The sequence below is a fragment of the Hyposmocoma kahamanoa genome, unplaced genomic scaffold (genome assembly GCF_003589595.1).
Source record: "Hyposmocoma kahamanoa isolate Upper Pololo Valley unplaced genomic scaffold, ASM358959v1 66, whole genome shotgun sequence".
Lineage (NCBI taxonomy): Eukaryota > Metazoa > Arthropoda > Insecta > Lepidoptera > Cosmopterigidae > Hyposmocoma > Hyposmocoma kahamanoa.
The window spans coordinates 16,975,388-16,992,977 of NW_020653854.1; the positions used below are offsets into that span (position 1 = coordinate 16,975,388).

Genomic DNA, 17,590 nt, shown 5'->3' on the forward strand with positions numbered 1-17,590 from the left:
TATTGCATTCAAATGCTGAAACTCTTACACCCTATGGAATTATGTAGGTACACCTCTATCGGTTCCACACATACACGAAAAATGTAGGTACACCTCTATTAGTTCCACTTACAAATAATGTTGACCAGATATCACATACTAAGATATTCAGTAATGGAAAATATCGCAAACTTTATTATAACCATTACTTTATATATACCTGGCCTAAACATCGATATTGCTTCTGAAATTTGTATTATTCGCTGCATCATTTGTAAGGCGGAAATATAATATTTCAATTGTTCAAATTGTAATACCGTAAGGTAACGTCATTCCGTTATGCGGCATCATGCTACCACAAGCAATATCCGAAGTAACATTATTTTTTCAATGAATAATTAAACATCCTGATTTCCGTCCTTGTTGTATTTGAACAATTAAAATGTTTAGCTAATGTATTAAGCATACTTCCACGTGTAACAAAGTTTTACTTAATAGTTAATTCCTATTCCTTATCGTCGATCTCCATGTTTTCTGAGGAAATTATATCATTTTCCTTTTCCACAGCTTCACCTGAGGTTTCTTCTTTCACTTCAGTTTTGGTTGATGCATCGCTGCCGATCTCAATAACTTCTTTCACGTCAGCATTATCATCTGCTTCCTTTTTCTCTTTCTTCACATCTTTTTCAATTCTGTAGAGAATAAGGTCACACTTATGTATGTATACATAGAATGGCATGGCGTAAGAAATGTCAGGCAGATTTGTTAAGATACAACAGTGGAAATAAATACTATGTAAGAAGAAAAAACTCCTCTTGTCGTAGTAGAAATACAATAGGAATTAGTAATTTTAAGAACTCACTTTGTAGGACCATTTACAACTTCAATGCAGTCATCATCTTCATACTTGATATTGACAACAGCTTCCACTTTTGCCTGAATACTCTTTAATGCGGAATGGAATATCTTGGAACTTGCCTGGAACAATATTTGCCATTAACTCACATTCTTGAACTGTTTTAATATTTTAACTTATATGTATTATTTTGTGATAGATTCAGTGAAAACAAAAAGTACAAGCAGGCTATTTAACTCAATAATGCCCTTTTGCGACATTTAAATATTCGTGAATAAAGCGGTTACGCAAAGGTTGGACCCCACTTGACACCACGCAATGAATTCTGGTGCTAAGTCCATCCTTATGTCGTTATACCACCCATTCGCACTAAGCGCTTTGCTTCCTCTTTTCTGATGCGCACGACAAAGAAATGGAATACTCTATCGACATCTGTTTTAGTAGTAGTAGAGCTCTTACCAATTTCTACCGCCAAGCAGTAATTTCAGCATTACTGTGTTCCGGTTTTGAAGGGTAACGGTGCTGGTGAAATTACAGGCACATGGGACTTGTGAACTTACATCTCAGGGTGACGGGCGCAGTGACAATGCCCCTCAATCTTTGCAATTTAAAGCTCTGAGTAGCACTGTAACTGTTATGGACAGATGTATCGCTTACCATTAGGCGCACAACTTGTTCGTCCCGTCACTTGATGTTATAAAAAAGAAAAAAGAAATGTGTTTCTCGAAGTCTAATTTGGGGCTATTCAAAGCAAGAGTGAAAAGGTATTTTTAGGCGAACGCTTACCATCGTCCGTCACATCGTCGCTTAACATCAGGTGATATTGTGGCCAACCGTGTTTATTACTAATAAAAAAAGAAGAGAAAATAAAAAAGGTCCTAGCGTCAAAGTGCAGCACCAACCATGAGGGAGGTGATCCGCGCCTTGGCGGCGGCGAGGTGCTCGCTGACGTCGGAGAGCTGGTTCTGCGCACCGCGTTCGGCCTGCAGCGTGTGCGCAGCGGCGGCGCGGGCGGCCTTCAGCGCGCGCTTCGTGCTCTCCAGCTCGTCCTCCAGTTTGGTGCGCACCAAAGCGCTGCGGGCCGCGCTGGCCACCAGCGCGCCCACGTCTACTACACGCGACTTGTACACCACCACACCTAAATAAATATTATCATCATCATCATCAACCCATTTATACGTCCCACTGCTGGGCACGGGTCTCCTTTCAGACGAGGGTTTAGGCCATAGTCCGCCACGCTGGTCCAATGCGGTTTGGGGACTTTACACGTTTTCCGAGGGTTGTGAACCTTCTTCAACGTGCAGGTTTCATCATGTTTTCCTTCACCGAAAAGCTCATGATAAATTTCAAATTTATATGTCATATTTATTATGTTCTCTTCGACACATATCCCATCCACTACCTTTGGTTTTTCGATAAGTTGTAATCCTGTATTTAGTAGCTAGTCGCTATGCACAAGACATCTTTGCTGTGTAATTCGGTAGTTTAACCTAACTGGGGGCCTACCACAACCTCTTAAAACGATATGGGCTGATTCATGTTACACCGTGCCGGGGCCGGATCGTGCTCCAGTCGTACGCCGGCCGTGACATGGTCAAATTTTTATATACGCTTTTGTATAAACTTCATGTTAGACCGGGCCGACTCCGGGGCACGGCCGAGGCACGGTCCGAGCACGGCGTCGAGTACTTTTCATGGTTCCAACTCGGCCCGATCGCGAAACGTCTAATTTCCTCGCAATTGAAGTGAAAAGCAGAGTGTATAACTCGTTCAAAAAACCCATTTCACCCTCGACTTACGTATCCACCCTCCATTACATTAAATATGTCTAATTGTTGTAATTTTACATTCAATTTTAATTAAATAATTGTTTATTTGTAATATTGCTGTTTAATTTCCTCGCGATCGAAGTGAAAAGCAGAGTGTATAACTCGTTCATAAAACACATTTTACCCTCGACTTAAGTGTCCACCCTCCCTCACATTAATAATGTCTAATTGTTGTAAATTTAAATTCAATTTTAATTAAATAATCGTTTATTTGTAATATTGCTGTTTAATTTCCTCGCAATCGAAGTGAAAAGCAAAGTGTATAATACTCGTTCATAAAACCCATTTTACCCTCGCCTGCGGTTCGGGTGATACTCGTCTCGGGTAAAATGACGCGTTTTATGCACTTGTTGTACAATCTAATATTGTAAACCTTTTTTTAGTATAAAACAAAGGTATAATCATAGATTGTCATAAAGTTCACATCAATACTTACGGAGGTTACTAGGTTTACGAGTTTATGTGTTTAATGTTTGGAGTACATCAATAACGTACCAGTGTCACTAACGTCCTTAGTTTCGGCCGAAGTTGAGGAGGCCTCTTGACTCGGCCGATTGAATACAGGTAGTAACTCGCGATTGCCCGCCGCAATAGCCAATTCCAACTCTGTAATCTATTCCAGAACACATTTTATAGGAAAAAGAAAACATCGAACATTATCAAAATATACATCATAATTTTAAGGTCAAAATACATGTATATTTAGGTACATATTTGGCACGCTTTATATATGAATACAAACAGGGCTACCTTACATGCGACTGCTACTATGCATCTATATCTGCTAGTATGCAATGCGCAACGGGATGTGAGCGTACAGCTACGGTACCTATCTGGAAAATAGGGAGGGTACTGTGCGTGCACCCGGGGCAGCTCACCCGAGGCGCTAGCCTCTTAAGAACCGAATGAAGTCTGTGTCAACCGGCTGATCTGGGGTCAGAACCTGAACTTACAAGGTTCTGTGCACAGTCTTATAGCCTTTAAGAGGTTGATAGGGAGGGTCACTATAATCAAAACTTATGTAGAAAAGGTATGGGAGCTGCTACTATGCGCCTTTATTGACCTTAACACTGTCGTAATCGTGTTTTGATATGTGTATTTAGTTAAATCGACGGCCCTCACGTAAATCATCGAAAGTCAAATTTGTCGTTTTTTTATTAGCGTAATCGGTTTCTATTCGGTTATATTTTACATCCACTTAAAAAAAGATTTAAAAAAGTGTACTTTAGCGGAAATTTAATACGTAAATCATCGAAAATAATGTAACATTTCCGAAGTAGTTTATTGAAAATGGAGATTCGATTATTTAGGCGGTGACGGGTGCGGTGTGAAAGAGACGAAACTACCACTCTCGAGAGTTTACGCGGCGGTGCTGTTAGTGTACACCGAGTAGCTGCGGTAGGAACATGTGTCCAGTTAACAGTCATATTTTGTTTTGCGTTTCAAATTATAGCGAAGCTAACGATGAATTGCTCAAAGATTTCTACCAAATGTAGGAAAATAATCGATTTAGTTAACACAGACAGTTCCATTCAGGGAGTAACTGATGATGAAACACCTAAACCCGATAAGTTTAAATATTTTACATCTCCTATGTATTTTACACTTCTTTATTAAAATAATGTGCAACATCTAGCTTTTTATTTACATATAATGATTAAATATGAACTTTTAACATAAGAAAAACGTAAATCATCGAAAGTAACAGGGGGCCTAAACTCTATATCCGTCCGAAACAATTACTGCCAAATAAGCAATACTTGACCAAATGAATAGACGCGTGATGCGAATAAAGCTTCATACTTGATACTTGTAAAACTGGGTGATCCCAGTAACCAAGAATCGTGTATTTTAGACAGCTTAGAAAATACACCTTTACCTTCCACATTACAAGATTTTGAAATTCCAGAACAAAGCCAAATTGAAAACTATGACCTTGGCGTTACTAACTCATGTTCTAAATCTGAACAGGTGTAGACTGAACGAGAAGAACACATTGATAATGCTGTATTACTTAAATCTGTGGACCGTAGCATATCAACTCACGATATTCAACTTACACCAATCAATAGCCCAATGCCAATCGCCAGTGTCGAATCTCTCCTAACTATTTCGGAATGTGATTCACCGAGTACGAGTAAGTTAAATAAAAAAAGAAAGGTTAGATTCAAAACAAACCCTGGCAAAAAAAGAAAACGATGTGAAGAGAAATGGACAGACAACAAAAGAAAAGGATTATTGAATTCTGGCCAAGAGCACATTACAAGAAAAGGTAAACATAAAGCTGAAAAAAAAATTGCGTCCAATCTGCCCTCAAACATGTAAACTTAAATGCTTTGAAAAATTCGACACTGAAACCCGCCAAAACATACTCACACAGTTTTGGAAACTGTCAGATCATGTCAAGCAGGGGACTACATTAATAGATATATACTACATTAATAGAATAATAGATAGAGATATTTAAATATTTAATTTCAAAAAATACATATTAATACAATAATAATCTAATTAATTCAAATTTCAAATTTAAATATTTTATTTTGGATTAATCTATATTGTTCAGTAATACCTACATAACAAGTAATTGTCTAAGTTAATCATCATTTCATTATATTAGTTATTTAGTTTACAATAGAATAAGTTTAAATTTGTAAAAACAACTGTGCATGCAGTTGTTTTTAGTTTTGCTGTGCCCTTACAGGGTCCATAACGTTAACTGCTACTACCACCTAACATTGTAACATTATGGTCTGCAATAAACGTATTGAGTATTGAGTATTGAGATTTTCTGGAAAAAAAAAATAAGAAGAGAAGCGTCACTATCGAGGGTCATTCTCGGCGAAATTTTACGACAAAGTATTTTCTCCCTCTGCCCTCTAGTTCTGATCAACCAGATTCACCCTATGAACCTATACAAGTTTGCCTCAGAACTTTCTTGAATACTTTATGTATCACAGACCAAACTGTTCGAACTGCTCATTCTAAATTAATTCAAGAAGGAGTTACTTTGTTCGATAACAGGGGAAAACACCCAAACCATCCAGTTGTGCAAACTGCTGAAATGGTAAAGAGTGTACGTGATCATGTCGCTTCCTTTCAGCCAGTCGAGTCGCATTATACACGAAAAAGTACCGATAAGTTATACCTGGTCAATAATTTAAGCATGAACAAGATGTTTTCGCTTTACAAACAATGGGACTAAGTAGCAAATTATGGTAGTCAAGCGCTTACGGTGCGTCAATACACCGATATAATAAACGAAAATATGAACACTGCATTCTTTATTCCGAAGAAAGACGTATGTGATAAATGTTATTCATTTTCAAATAACAAAAACCCAACAGAACAGAGGTAAACGCTCATTCTCTTCACTTAGAAAACAAGAAAATTGCAAGAGAATTGAAGCAGAATGACAAGCAATTAGCTCAAAGTAGATTCGAAGTTATTTTTATTTTCAAAAAATTTTAAATTGTCCAATGGAGACATTGGTTTGTTTTATTAAAAGCGAACATTATCGGTTTACAATTTTACGGTTTATGAGCCGAAAATGAAGGTTTTTGCTACATGTGGACAGAATGCACAGGTAGTCGAGGAGCAAATGAGGTAAGCAGTTGCTTGACACTATTTATGAAGCTTATTGATAAAGGTGCAAAGACGTTTTTGTTTTGGTCTGATAATTGCTCAGGTCAAAATAGAAACAGTCGTATATTCCATGATATGGCTTTATCGAAACAATATAATGTGGTCATAACTCACAGGTTTTTAGATAGAGGTCACACTCAGAATGAGGGTGACAGTATACATGCCTTAATCGAGAAAGAGTCGAGAGGGAAACTAATTTATACCCCTGATCAAGTGGTATGCGTTAGTAAGATGGGCCAAAACTTCGGGGAAACCATATAATGTAATCGAAATGACTCAACAGGATATCTTTGATTACAAACCATTGTTGAATGAATGAAATTGGAAAAAAGATACAAACAATGCTAATACATCGCGGAACAAAATTGAAGAGATTAGGGTGGTGTGCCAAACTACCTTTTCTTTAAGTATGATTTAAAAGGTGAGCAGCAATGCTTAAATTCTGTTGTTGGAACTATAAGGCGTGGTCAAAGAATAAATAACAATACCGAATTAAAAATGGCATATCCTGACACTCTTGCTATTACCGATGCCAAGTGCAAATATCTCGATTCCTTGTATAATTCAGGGGTGATTCCAAAGGAATATCATAGGTTTTATAAAAACATTCAGCACGGCACACTGTGATTCCCCCATAGGCCATAAATCAAAAAAAATCATTGGCTTATCCCGGTTAGATCAACTCACTAAGTTAGTAACTAGTTAACAAGCTTCCAAAAACTATAAATATCAATGTAATTAGGTCACGTTATCATTCACTTTTGTGCATCGGAAGTGAGCGCATCGCGAGACTAATTATCACCACGTGTGAGTCATCGAAACTTAATCACTTTGTTTTTGAGTGTCACTATTCCAAATCAAGTGTTTACGTGTTGTGAAAGCATGGAGATCCAAGAGCATGGTATGTACTTTTATTATCAATTTTTTTTAATTTTTTTTATGCATACTTTTTTTTATATAATTTTTTTATTGAAGGCAGTTTTTTGGTGAAAATTTTTGGCATAACTTAATTTCCTTTAGACCTACAACTTTTGGCTGCGCTGAGCTGCACCTGAGGTATATGGTTTTTGAATAAGGAGTATGTCCTTATTAAGAGCTATAAGTTTCATTTGCATCTTGCTGCCTCTTCTTGGCTTAAAGGGGTGTCAAAGTATGCATGTCCATAGTATTGAATTTTAAATTTTTTTTTAAGTTCAGCTTTCATATTGTTTTAGGTACATTTTTCAAATGTTCTGTATCGAGGATGACAATTTTTGATATTTGGCACTCTAAAGTGGGTAATCCAAATGAAAAAATGCAACACGTCCTGAGCACTTTGACCGAAACATCATCCCTTTCTGACGACATCGAAAATATTGATTTAGAGACTTTAAGCCTTAAAATTAAGAATATTTGTAAACGAATTTCCCACTACTGGGCAAAGTCGAATCGTACTAGATCTAAATTCTTAGAAAAATATTCAGATTGGCTGCATGTCGTTGAAAATATTGATGTACAGCGAACTGAGTTACGTGTATCTCAGAGCTTTGACGAAGTTAAACCATCAACTTCTTCATCGCATGGCCGTCCGAGAATTAACTTTGACGACACCAGTAAACGTACAAAAAGGAGAAGATTGGCTAGTTTGTCTAACCAAGACCCTTCTCTTGTACAGTCATTGCTCAATGCGTCCGATAGCTTGTCTTGTCCTGAAATCGATTCTAGCGAAGTTTTATCGCTCATTGTTAAGCTCAGTTAACTCGACATCAATATATATTAGTAAAGAAATTTATAGACAATAAGTTTTCAAAAACCATTTTCCCATCTTACCAAAGTGTCGTGGAATCTAAAAAACACTGTTATCCTTCAGATATTACTGTTACAGAATCATCCGCCGAAGTCGAACTTCAAAGTTTATTAGATCATACTGCCAATCGGATTCTCAAGTCTCAAAAAGATGTTTTGGATAGTGTACCTAATGAGTCTCTAGATAAGATATCTTTGATAGGGAAATGGGGTTTCGATGGCAGTACAGGGCATTCAGAATATAAACAGTGTTTTTCTGACTCCACTCTTGAAGACAGTAGCCTGTTTGTTACTTCGTATGTGCCACTTCAGCTTGTTTTGACAACAGATAACAAAGAAAATTCAGTAGTTTTGTGGAAAAATCCTCGTCCTTCATCAACTCGATACTGTCGTCCTATACGCCTCCGATATTTGAAGGAATCGACTGCAGTGTCAGTTGAGGAAGAAGCTCATTTTAAAGATAAAATAAGGAACTTGCAGCCTACTGTTTTCAAGGAAGAAGATCGCGAATATCGCATTACTCATTGTTTGCAACTTACTATGGTAGATGGTAAAGTGTGTAATGCACTTAGTGGTGTTTCTTCATCAAAATGTTTTATTTGTAACGCCTTGCCCAGTGAAATGAACAAAATTGACGAATGTTTAAATAAGGAAGTCGATGAGAGTAAATATGAATTTGGTTTATCACCTCTTCACGCGTTAATACGTTTTTTTGAATATTTTGTTCATGTCGCGTACAAGTTAGATGTTAGGAAATGGCAAGCTAGGTCCGCTAATGACAAAATGCTTGTTGCTGCAAAAAAATCATATGTTCAGACTCAATTTAGAGAAAGATTAGGGCTTATAGTGGATAAGCCTAAAAGTGGCGGAAGCGGAACATCAAACGATGGTAATACAGCCAGGCGGTTTTTCTCGAATTCAGAAATTTCCGCTGAAATTACTGGGATCAAGAAGGATCTCCTAGATCGTTGCTGGATCATCCTTCAATGTTTAAATTCGGGATATAATATTAATAAGACGAACTTCGAAGAGTTCGCTTTAGAGACGGCTCGGCAGTTAGTTGCCGAGTATCCGTGGTATAACATGCCTGCTTCCGTTCACAAAGTTCTAATTCATGGTGCGTTATAGATTACGGTTTGTTGTCAATCGGAGAGTTGTCTGAAGAAGCAGCTGAAGCGACTAACAAATACATCAAGTCTTTTAGAAAAAATCATACGCGTAAAATGAGTCGCATTGTGACCAACACAGATTTAGTAAATAGGCTGCTTCTTCATTCAGATCCCTTCATAACAGGTCTACGAAAGTTACCTGTTAAAAAAAAAGGTGTACTGTCAAAAGCTGTATTAGACTTGTTATGTATTTAAAGTTAATATTGTTGAGATTTAATGTATTTTGGTATAATTTGTGTTTTGTTTGTATTTTGTAAAATGAACTTTTTTATGTATTTTTATTGTTTTAATTTATTCATTTGTGGTTATTGTTAATACAAATAATCATTATTTACACAGTTTTACCATTAAAAGTCGCAGTATAAAATGTTTTAGATACATCGTCTAAAAACAAAATTACTGCGAGACATTTTTACACCTAAATATTGTCAAATATTTTTTAAAATGTATAATTTTATTAATTTACGTTTACCTAATCATATTTTAACGTAATAAAATAAAAAAATAATAATAATTTCGGAGTTACGTATTTATGACCGCCTTAGTATGGAGCGTGAATCACCGTGCGGCAGCAATTCTCAAGAAAACGAATATAATTCAGATGAAAATAGCATCTCTTAAACCAGCTTATGGTGCAATTATCGTTAAGAGTTGTCATAAGGATTGTTTTTATGTTAACACAGTTTTGATTCCATTCTTATCTAAGAGATGATTGTTATTTTCGTTTATATACTTGTCAATAAAATAATGTATATTTTAGAACACAATGTCATTTAACAAATACCTAGTTGTTTCCCATGACAAATTTGCCGTTGTTATAAATACTCCTAATTTCTAAGACTGATTCAAACCGATTGTGATTTTAAGGTAGTAACAAGTAGTTGTTTACCATGATAAATTTGCCGTTATTATAAATAATCCTAATTTATAAGACTGATTGAAACTTATTGTGATTTTAGGGTAATTACAATATAATTGTAATAAAGAAGCACCAATAAAGAAAGATATTTTTAACTAAAATATATTTTTTCCTTAAAATATCACAGGGGTACTACATCGAAAACGGTAATACCAATGGCTTTTTGACGACGTAGACAATCGAAATTGCTAGTTTCGTTAGCAAATGAAGTAACATACTCAGCGTAAATAAAGGTAAATAAACAGCCAGTTTCGTTAAAATAACTAACATCGAATCCGACGTAAATAATTGAAAGTGACAGTTTCGATATGAAATGTAGTTATAAACTCGACGTATACTATCGAAAATCTAGTTTCCAAAAAACTAACATATAATCCTTTAAATAATTATAACGTAAATAAAGTGCTTAATTTATTGTTTTTTATTGATATTGCAGGTGTAATCTTTATATTTTTCAAATTATCTTACAATCAAACTTTAAAACGCTGTACTGAAAAAAACCTAAAATGACTTTCGATGATTTACGTAGGGGCCGTCGAAATACTGGCCATATCTTGTCTGAATTATCTACTATTTATTTAGATTTCTGAGGTATAGATGTTAAAGTTACGCCAGTAGGAGACAGGTAAAAAATGTAACTAGCATGTTGACATACAGGTAAGATCTACACACATATTATTTATTTTTTTCCTAGACGTGCGACGTCGCACTGCAGCTGTGGAATTCCCGTGATTCGCGAGCTTTCCCGAGGTTGCGTGAGAATTCTCGAGCATGCGCGAGAATACCGCGGAAGACGCGCGACCTGTTTTTTTGGCTCGCATCTAGTTTGTGCGTTACACAATTCAGCATGAACTTCATTATACTTTACTATGTAAAATATCGTTACAAAATTTCGCTTACATTCCGTTCTGCCTCTATGTAAATTGAGCGTTCAGGGCATACAAGTGTGCTAGCTACAGGCATATGTATTTTAGCAGACTAGTTGTAAAAATGCTTGCCTTCTATATCGGAGGTTCTGGGTACGATTCGATCGTCTTATCACTTGCTTATGACACAGTATGAAAGCAATAAGTAGAGAAATAAAAGATATAATTGATGTTGATCATACCATGCTCACCTGATTCGGGACCTCATTGGTTGAAACAGCAGCGACAGAGTCTAAAGGAAGATCTTGCATCGCCTCGGGCGTGCCAGAAGAGACATCTTTAATTGCTTGCACCAGAGGCCTGTTAAGTTATATAGCATTTTTAGAGGTTATTTTAATATGGGGCTGAAACACGATTGGTCAATTTAAACCATTCATTTTTAATGATTCATTGCACTGCATTATAGTTTACATTCGACTTTTTAATAAATAACTATTTTTTTGTTATGTATATATAGATTACTAAATTAGTAAATTTAATGAATTCACAAAGAACTATTTCATTTCCACTTACTTATAAGTGAAGTTATCCTTTATGCAAACTTTTTCCAAGATACTGCGTATTTGTGATCTTGACAGATGCAAGCCAAGGCTCATGAAGAGATTCTGCAGGTCCTTCCTGTTAATGTAGCCGCACCGCGAAGTATCGAAGTAGACGAGTGATAGTAAGAGGTATGGGTCCGGGGGTAAATCCACACCTCGGCTGCGGCGGCGGGGAGAGCCGCTACGCTCGTCGTCACTGTGAGATTCCTGGCCAGAGACATCAACATGAAGTGAAGACACGGAGACACGCATTCATGCCTAGATATGCAATAACTATTTACAACTAATCTACCACAGAACATACGAAAACCCAATCTTTTACTTCCAACTTGCTGCAAATCACATAATTTGAGACAAAAGGTAAAGGGCGCAAAGCAAAAGATAAAAAATTACAAGTTACCCGTCTTTCTCGCTTCCGCGAATCACGTCTTTCGTCACGTTTCTCGTCTTTTTTATCCTTATTGTTATCTTTAGTATCTTTGTCTTTCTCTTCTTTCTTTTCATCTTTTTTTTCTGCTTCTTTTTTGTCGGTTTTCTCTTCGCTTTTCTCCTTTACCTCTTTGACTTCCTCTACATTCTCAGGAATGGTGTAGAGTGTCTTGTAGATGTAGAATCCGAAATCACGCATCAACATCTCATTGAATAATTCCGCGAACACAAACAACTGGCGAACACAAGAAATTACTATTATTCAATTTTTTTCACATACAAAATGAAATTTATTTTTGTTTTTATTTATGTCTTCGGTGGGTTTCATTTCAATTCAAGGGCGCTTGGGTGTTACATAAAGAACATTTAATATAGTAGAAGAGGTTTTTTTAGTTTTAACACATACATTTTACTATAACAACGAAAGATTAACAAGCAAAACTTACTCATAGTCATGACAAATTGTAATTATTTTCAATGGGCTAAGACTCCAAAACTATGGATTGGTTAGAACCACACCTAGTACCAATAGCAGCAGTGGCCATGATGCTCCACATTTGGTCACAGATCAAATTAGTAGCTACTAATGGAACTAATGAAAAATGGATCCATGGAGGTAATAACTCCCTTCTGATCGGATTTATAGAAAAAACTTACCTCAAAACTATGCTCTTTGTTGTCAGTGATGCGGTAATCCAGCAAAAGAGATAGCGTAGCGACGCTACAATTGAATTTACCGCCCTTAGCTGCTGCATTTGGGTGCACGATTATATAAGGTGAGCTTGGCAACTCATATCGGGTCTTCAATGACTGTTTCTCTTTTTCAATCTACAAACAAGAATATTGCTTTTTAGATACGTAGTATAATTTTTTTTAGTGCATGACTTTCTAAATTTGCAAAACATTAAGATCATAGCAGCATTTTATAGTAGTGCGCATTCAATTGCTACCCTTTCTTCTCCATTATTTAAATATTTGTATATTGCTCATTTGTATATTGCATTACTTACCCTTCTTTTCTCTTCCTCTATTTCTTTGTCAGTTTTCTCTCTCTTCTCTTCTTTTTTTTCTTCTTTCTCTTCTAAAGTCTCTACCTTCTCTTTATTATCTTCGTCTTTTTTCTCAGATTCCTTTTTCTCAGGCTCTCTCTTTTCACTGTCTTTCTCCTGTTCATCGTCCTCTAACTCCATGACATCATCTGATTTTCCTTCCTTTTCTTCTTCGGTTTTTAGCAACTTGGATAGGCGCGATATTAGTTGAGAGCGAATTCCTGAACAAAATTTTGACAAGACTGATTTTATATTTAAACTTTTCTCAAGTCATTATCATAACATAAAAACGTGAAAATAAATTACAATATCAATAGTCCATATTGTTTAGCAAATATTTAGGTACTTAATCATAAATTCTTTTACCCTTGCAACTGACGTTCCGAGCGCGCAATTCCTGTCTCAATTGATCCACTTTGATTGTCCTCAAGTCTATTTTGGAGTAGTGCGTGGGTTCAGGCTTGTCGTCATCATCATCATTTTCATCTATCGTAATAGTGCTACCGTCAAGACCTTCAGTAGATTCCTGAAAAATGTTATAACTGAATATTTTTGTATCATTAAAAAATTACTCTTGTTTCAGTTACTTGAAACTTCTATACTTCAAATTGAACTGAATATTTCTTAATTTTACTTAAGATGAAATATACTGTGTAGGAAAAAAATCTATTTGTTATCCAATTTAAACCGATATTTAAGCGACATCTTGGTGTTCGGACGTCATCGCATCTGCAGAGGCGTCGATGTCTTCTGTATAGTACTGTAGAGCACGCAGCCGGAAACATAACCAAACAAAACTGGGAACAAACAATTTGGGATTTGTCCGCTGTCGCCTCGCCGTCTGCAGCCACAGTCGCAGGGGCCGGAGTCGCCGCCGGAGGCTGGCTCTGCTCGTTGCTGGATGACTCTGAAGTAGGCGCACCGTCGAGTTTCTTAATGGCGGCTTCGCAGGCTGCTTTATATTGCTCCTGAACGGTGGTCCAGTCGACACGCGAAGGTTGTGCAGACCACACGTCTGGCAGGAACAACACCACAGTCTCGAGACGAGACTTGCCGCCGCTGCCCTCGCGCCAGTAGTAAAACTCCACCATTCGGTACCTGCATGGGTAATGCAGTTAAAGTGATGCATACTCACAAGCGCTGCAGTCGGCTGTGTCCGACAGCAAGCATGGACACGACACATCCGGTACGAGAGTCAAAAACTGCTCATTTGATAGGCCGGTATATCGATACTGCTTCCAATCTGCGCCATTCGCGATGTACGACGCCTCCATACTCTCACATAATGAATGTGTGCTGTACCATGGTTAACGACAAATACAAGAGTCAAAAGTTTGTCTTGTTCTCCATTTCTTAAATTTACAAAAACAATGTAACAAACTGGAGCTATTGCAAAACTTTTGACTTTTATAAATGGAGAAAACAAGCAGGCCAGAAGTTAGCTATAAGGATAGAAACTGGAATCAGGTAAATATAAATGACACTTACCACTGAGTGCAAGATGACAAATCAACACCAGTTAATGCTTTACATGTGCGTATAGCTGTCTTCACCAATACTCCAGGATCAGATTCAGGATTTTCACCATCTAAAGAAGGACTCCATGGTCCACCTATAGCAAAGTTTTCACCACCTTTTCCCTTTTGTCCTACAAGGAACTTGATCAATCTTGTCGGATGCAGTGGTGTCTTAGAGCTGGAACGCTTGTCTTTCTCATCAATTTTGGTGAGGCCACATTTCTGATACAGTGACTCCAATGTAGGCATACTTATCAGCATAACCTTCAAATATAAAACATTTATCAGCACATTTGTTCACTATGTCACTATATAAATGAGATAACATTCATCAATTTGTTTACCTTGGCAGAAAACTTGTAATCAGCATCTGGTGGCTCCAAAACAGCATCATTGGCATTGGGGTTTTCAATTTCTCTACTCATAATGTGGTATGCACAAGGATTGTTAAGAGAGAATGGCATTTGGGGAGGGAATGTTTCACCCCATTTCACATGAGCGTTAAAGAAATCAGATGGAATATACAAGTTGGTGTATCTTTGAGACAGTCCTGGTACATCAACTTTTTGTCTGAAATCATAATATTTATTTGAATTTGTGGCATAGTATTAATGAAGTCTTGAAATAAAAACCTACATTCATAAGACTCATAAAGGATGATTCAAGTAGCACTGTGCCGGGCCAGGCCAAGTACGTGCCGTGTAGGACCCACAGAACTCCGGTCGGGAATGTCATCCATGCTACATGGTGTTATTTAGAAGTAATTATTGCACTACCACATAAGTGCTGTCATCATGTCAAGTGTCAATGCATTTTGATAAGGTTCTAATATTTTATTTTTTAATATTTTTCACTTCAGTGATCAGACTAAGCGCATTGTTTATTATTGCAATTTTCACAACTTGAGATGGCAGCTATTGCAATTGCTATTAAAGACAAAGTATTGATAACAAGACTTGAAAATACTAAAAGATTTCGAGATCACCAACATTTCGACATAGTGCCCAGACCATGTCCTGGCCCAGGCAAGGACTCAGCCTGGTCTACCATGGATTTGTTCATACAAAAATGTAATATACTTTCATAACACTTACATGTCCAAGGGCATACGAGGGACCCGTACAACATATTTCACAGGTGAAGGTTGGTGAACAACAGGCCTTTTGCGAGGTGGAGAGTCTCTACGTGTTCGGCTGTCACGTCTGTCTCTGGAGCGGGAGCGGCTTCGTGTGCGAGATCGCTTCTGTGAAAACTGCAAATTGTATATATTTGAAATAGCCATTTCACTAATAAAATAAAATATAATTATTTATTTTATATAGTCAGGCAGTTGAAACTATTTAAAAGAAAGGATAAAGAGTGGCTAGTACAAGTTCTTTCAACTAAATTTATGGCAAAGTTTCAAACTTTCATGTTACTCTTTCACTAAAAATTGGTCACAAAAGCTTTCTTTTCAACAACAGTAGGTTATTAGTACTTATCAGCAGTAGTGTGACTCAATGTAGTTTTATATATATGTATACTCTTCATTTACAAAAAAAATTAAATTGTTTTTATTTGATTAATCAAAATACAAAAAATTCTTACTCTTTCATCCCTACGAATAGGACGGTCATCACGACGAGTTGGCATAGGCTTTTTGTTATTCGATGGTGGAGGCACAGCATTATATGTGTTTGATTTTGATGGGTTTTGTTTCTGGTTCGGCCCAGTCTTTGGCAACACTTGTACTCGAGTAGCGTTCCATTTGAACGGCATATTCGGGTTATAGGTAGCTTCCACAAGTACTCGATCGTTTACTTTCGGAATTATACCTTTTGCACAGACAGAAGTTTGATAGAAAACATCATGATCAACAAAACCAAAATCATTATGGGTTTTTGTAACTGTGCCAGTGAAGACTCGTTGTTCCGTGTTGGACTGAGACTGGTTATTCTGCGTGTTCTGATACAAGCCAGGGTTCATTGCTCGAGGAGTCGGGTACGCAACTACGTTACCCGGGTACATCTGACCTTGTGCCATTTGATTCATTGGCATTTGGCCCGCCATTGGCATAGCCATACCACCTTGTGCCTGCATCATGCCCGGACTGAACACCTGCGTTTGTTGAAAAGGCATCATACCTTGCTGCGACATCATTGAATTTGGATCCATGATCTGTGGATTCATGCCGGTCATGTTTGTATTCACATTTGATCGGGCCCATGGCGGATTTTTAGCTCCACTGCCGGTCTGCATTGCCAACAGAGCTTAAAACTTGGAGCACTGTTAAAAATACACCCACTACAATAACTGTTCGAATCACAAAGCACTTGTATTTTCTATTGAATTACAACGCAACACGATGCACAAAATAGAACAATTACATTTCGTGTGTCATGGCGGGCGGTGCGGCGGCAGCAAGTGACAGATCAAGATTTTTTTTATTGGTTTTACGGCATCGGAATAAACCCATTAAGCCAAATCGTCAAGAATTTCCTTCTTCTTTTTTTACAATCATTATCCTCTAAACAAAATGCTTTCTCCTACGGTATTTCCTATACTTCTATTAAGTATATTCTTAGGTATACTTAAAATTAATCAAGGAACATTAATTTCATTAGACAGTTGACGCCAGTGAGCATTGTTTATAAGTATAGGTAATATCATTGGTTGACGCTAAATACGATCTTTTTAAAAACAATCGTAAAGAAATCAATAAATTTACATACTAGAAGATAATATGCTTTGTATGTACGTACCACACTTCTCTGTTGCATTGTATCATATTTGTGGCATGACACTATTAGGTTAACCTTTTGATGACCCTAAGGGTCGTATTCTAGAACTCTACTCAATGCTCAAGTCAGGTTTGCAATTAAAACACAAGCACTGGAAATACGACTCTAATGGCAGGGACTTGAGTATGATTTTGAATGCTTTAAACCATACTCAAATCCTGACTT

General features: G+C 37.1%; 1 protein-coding gene across 4 annotated transcripts; it reads right to left on the reverse strand.

Annotated features, from left to right (window-relative positions):
* Positions 1-26: 26 nt before the first annotated feature.
* On the reverse strand, positions 27-17,042 carry LOC113231748 (cell division cycle and apoptosis regulator protein 1-like). 4 transcript variants are annotated; one of them, XM_026466251.1, is made up of 15 exons: positions 16,233-17,042; positions 15,740-15,888; positions 14,990-15,215; positions 14,617-14,909; positions 13,938-14,226; positions 13,495-13,654; positions 13,090-13,349; positions 12,737-12,907; positions 12,051-12,314; positions 11,622-11,857; positions 11,300-11,408; positions 3,160-3,277; positions 1,738-1,973; positions 842-957; positions 27-671 (listed from the first exon to the last, which is right to left on the reverse strand). In XM_026466251.1, the coding sequence occupies exons 1-15, from the start codon at positions 16,881-16,883 to the stop codon at positions 485-487; spliced, it is 3,465 nt and encodes a 1,154-aa protein (XP_026322036.1). In that variant the 5' UTR covers positions 16,884-17,042; the 3' UTR covers positions 27-484. The 4 variants fall into 4 exon arrangements, with proteins under 4 accessions (XP_026322036.1, XP_026322035.1, XP_026322034.1 ...); XM_026466250.1 differs by having other exon boundaries at positions 11,291-11,408; XM_026466249.1 differs by having other exon boundaries at positions 15,740-15,897.
* Between the last annotated feature and the right edge of the window lie 548 nt (positions 17,043-17,590).

Excerpts from the sequence above, each read along its gene's own strand:
- LOC113231748 (XM_026466248.1), bottom strand. The coding sequence starts at position 16,883 with ATGCAGACCGGCAGTGGAGCTAAAAATCCGCCATGGGCCCGATCAAAT. Across the intron at positions 13,350-13,494 it reads TCGGAACGTCAGTTGCAAGG|GAATTCGCTCTCAACTAATA; the intron begins GTAAAAGAATTT and ends AATTTTGTTCAG. Across the intron at positions 12,315-12,736 it reads ACAAAGAGCATAGTTTTGAG|TTGTTTGTGTTCGCGGAATT; the intron begins GTAAGTTTTTTC and ends TGTGTTCGCCAG.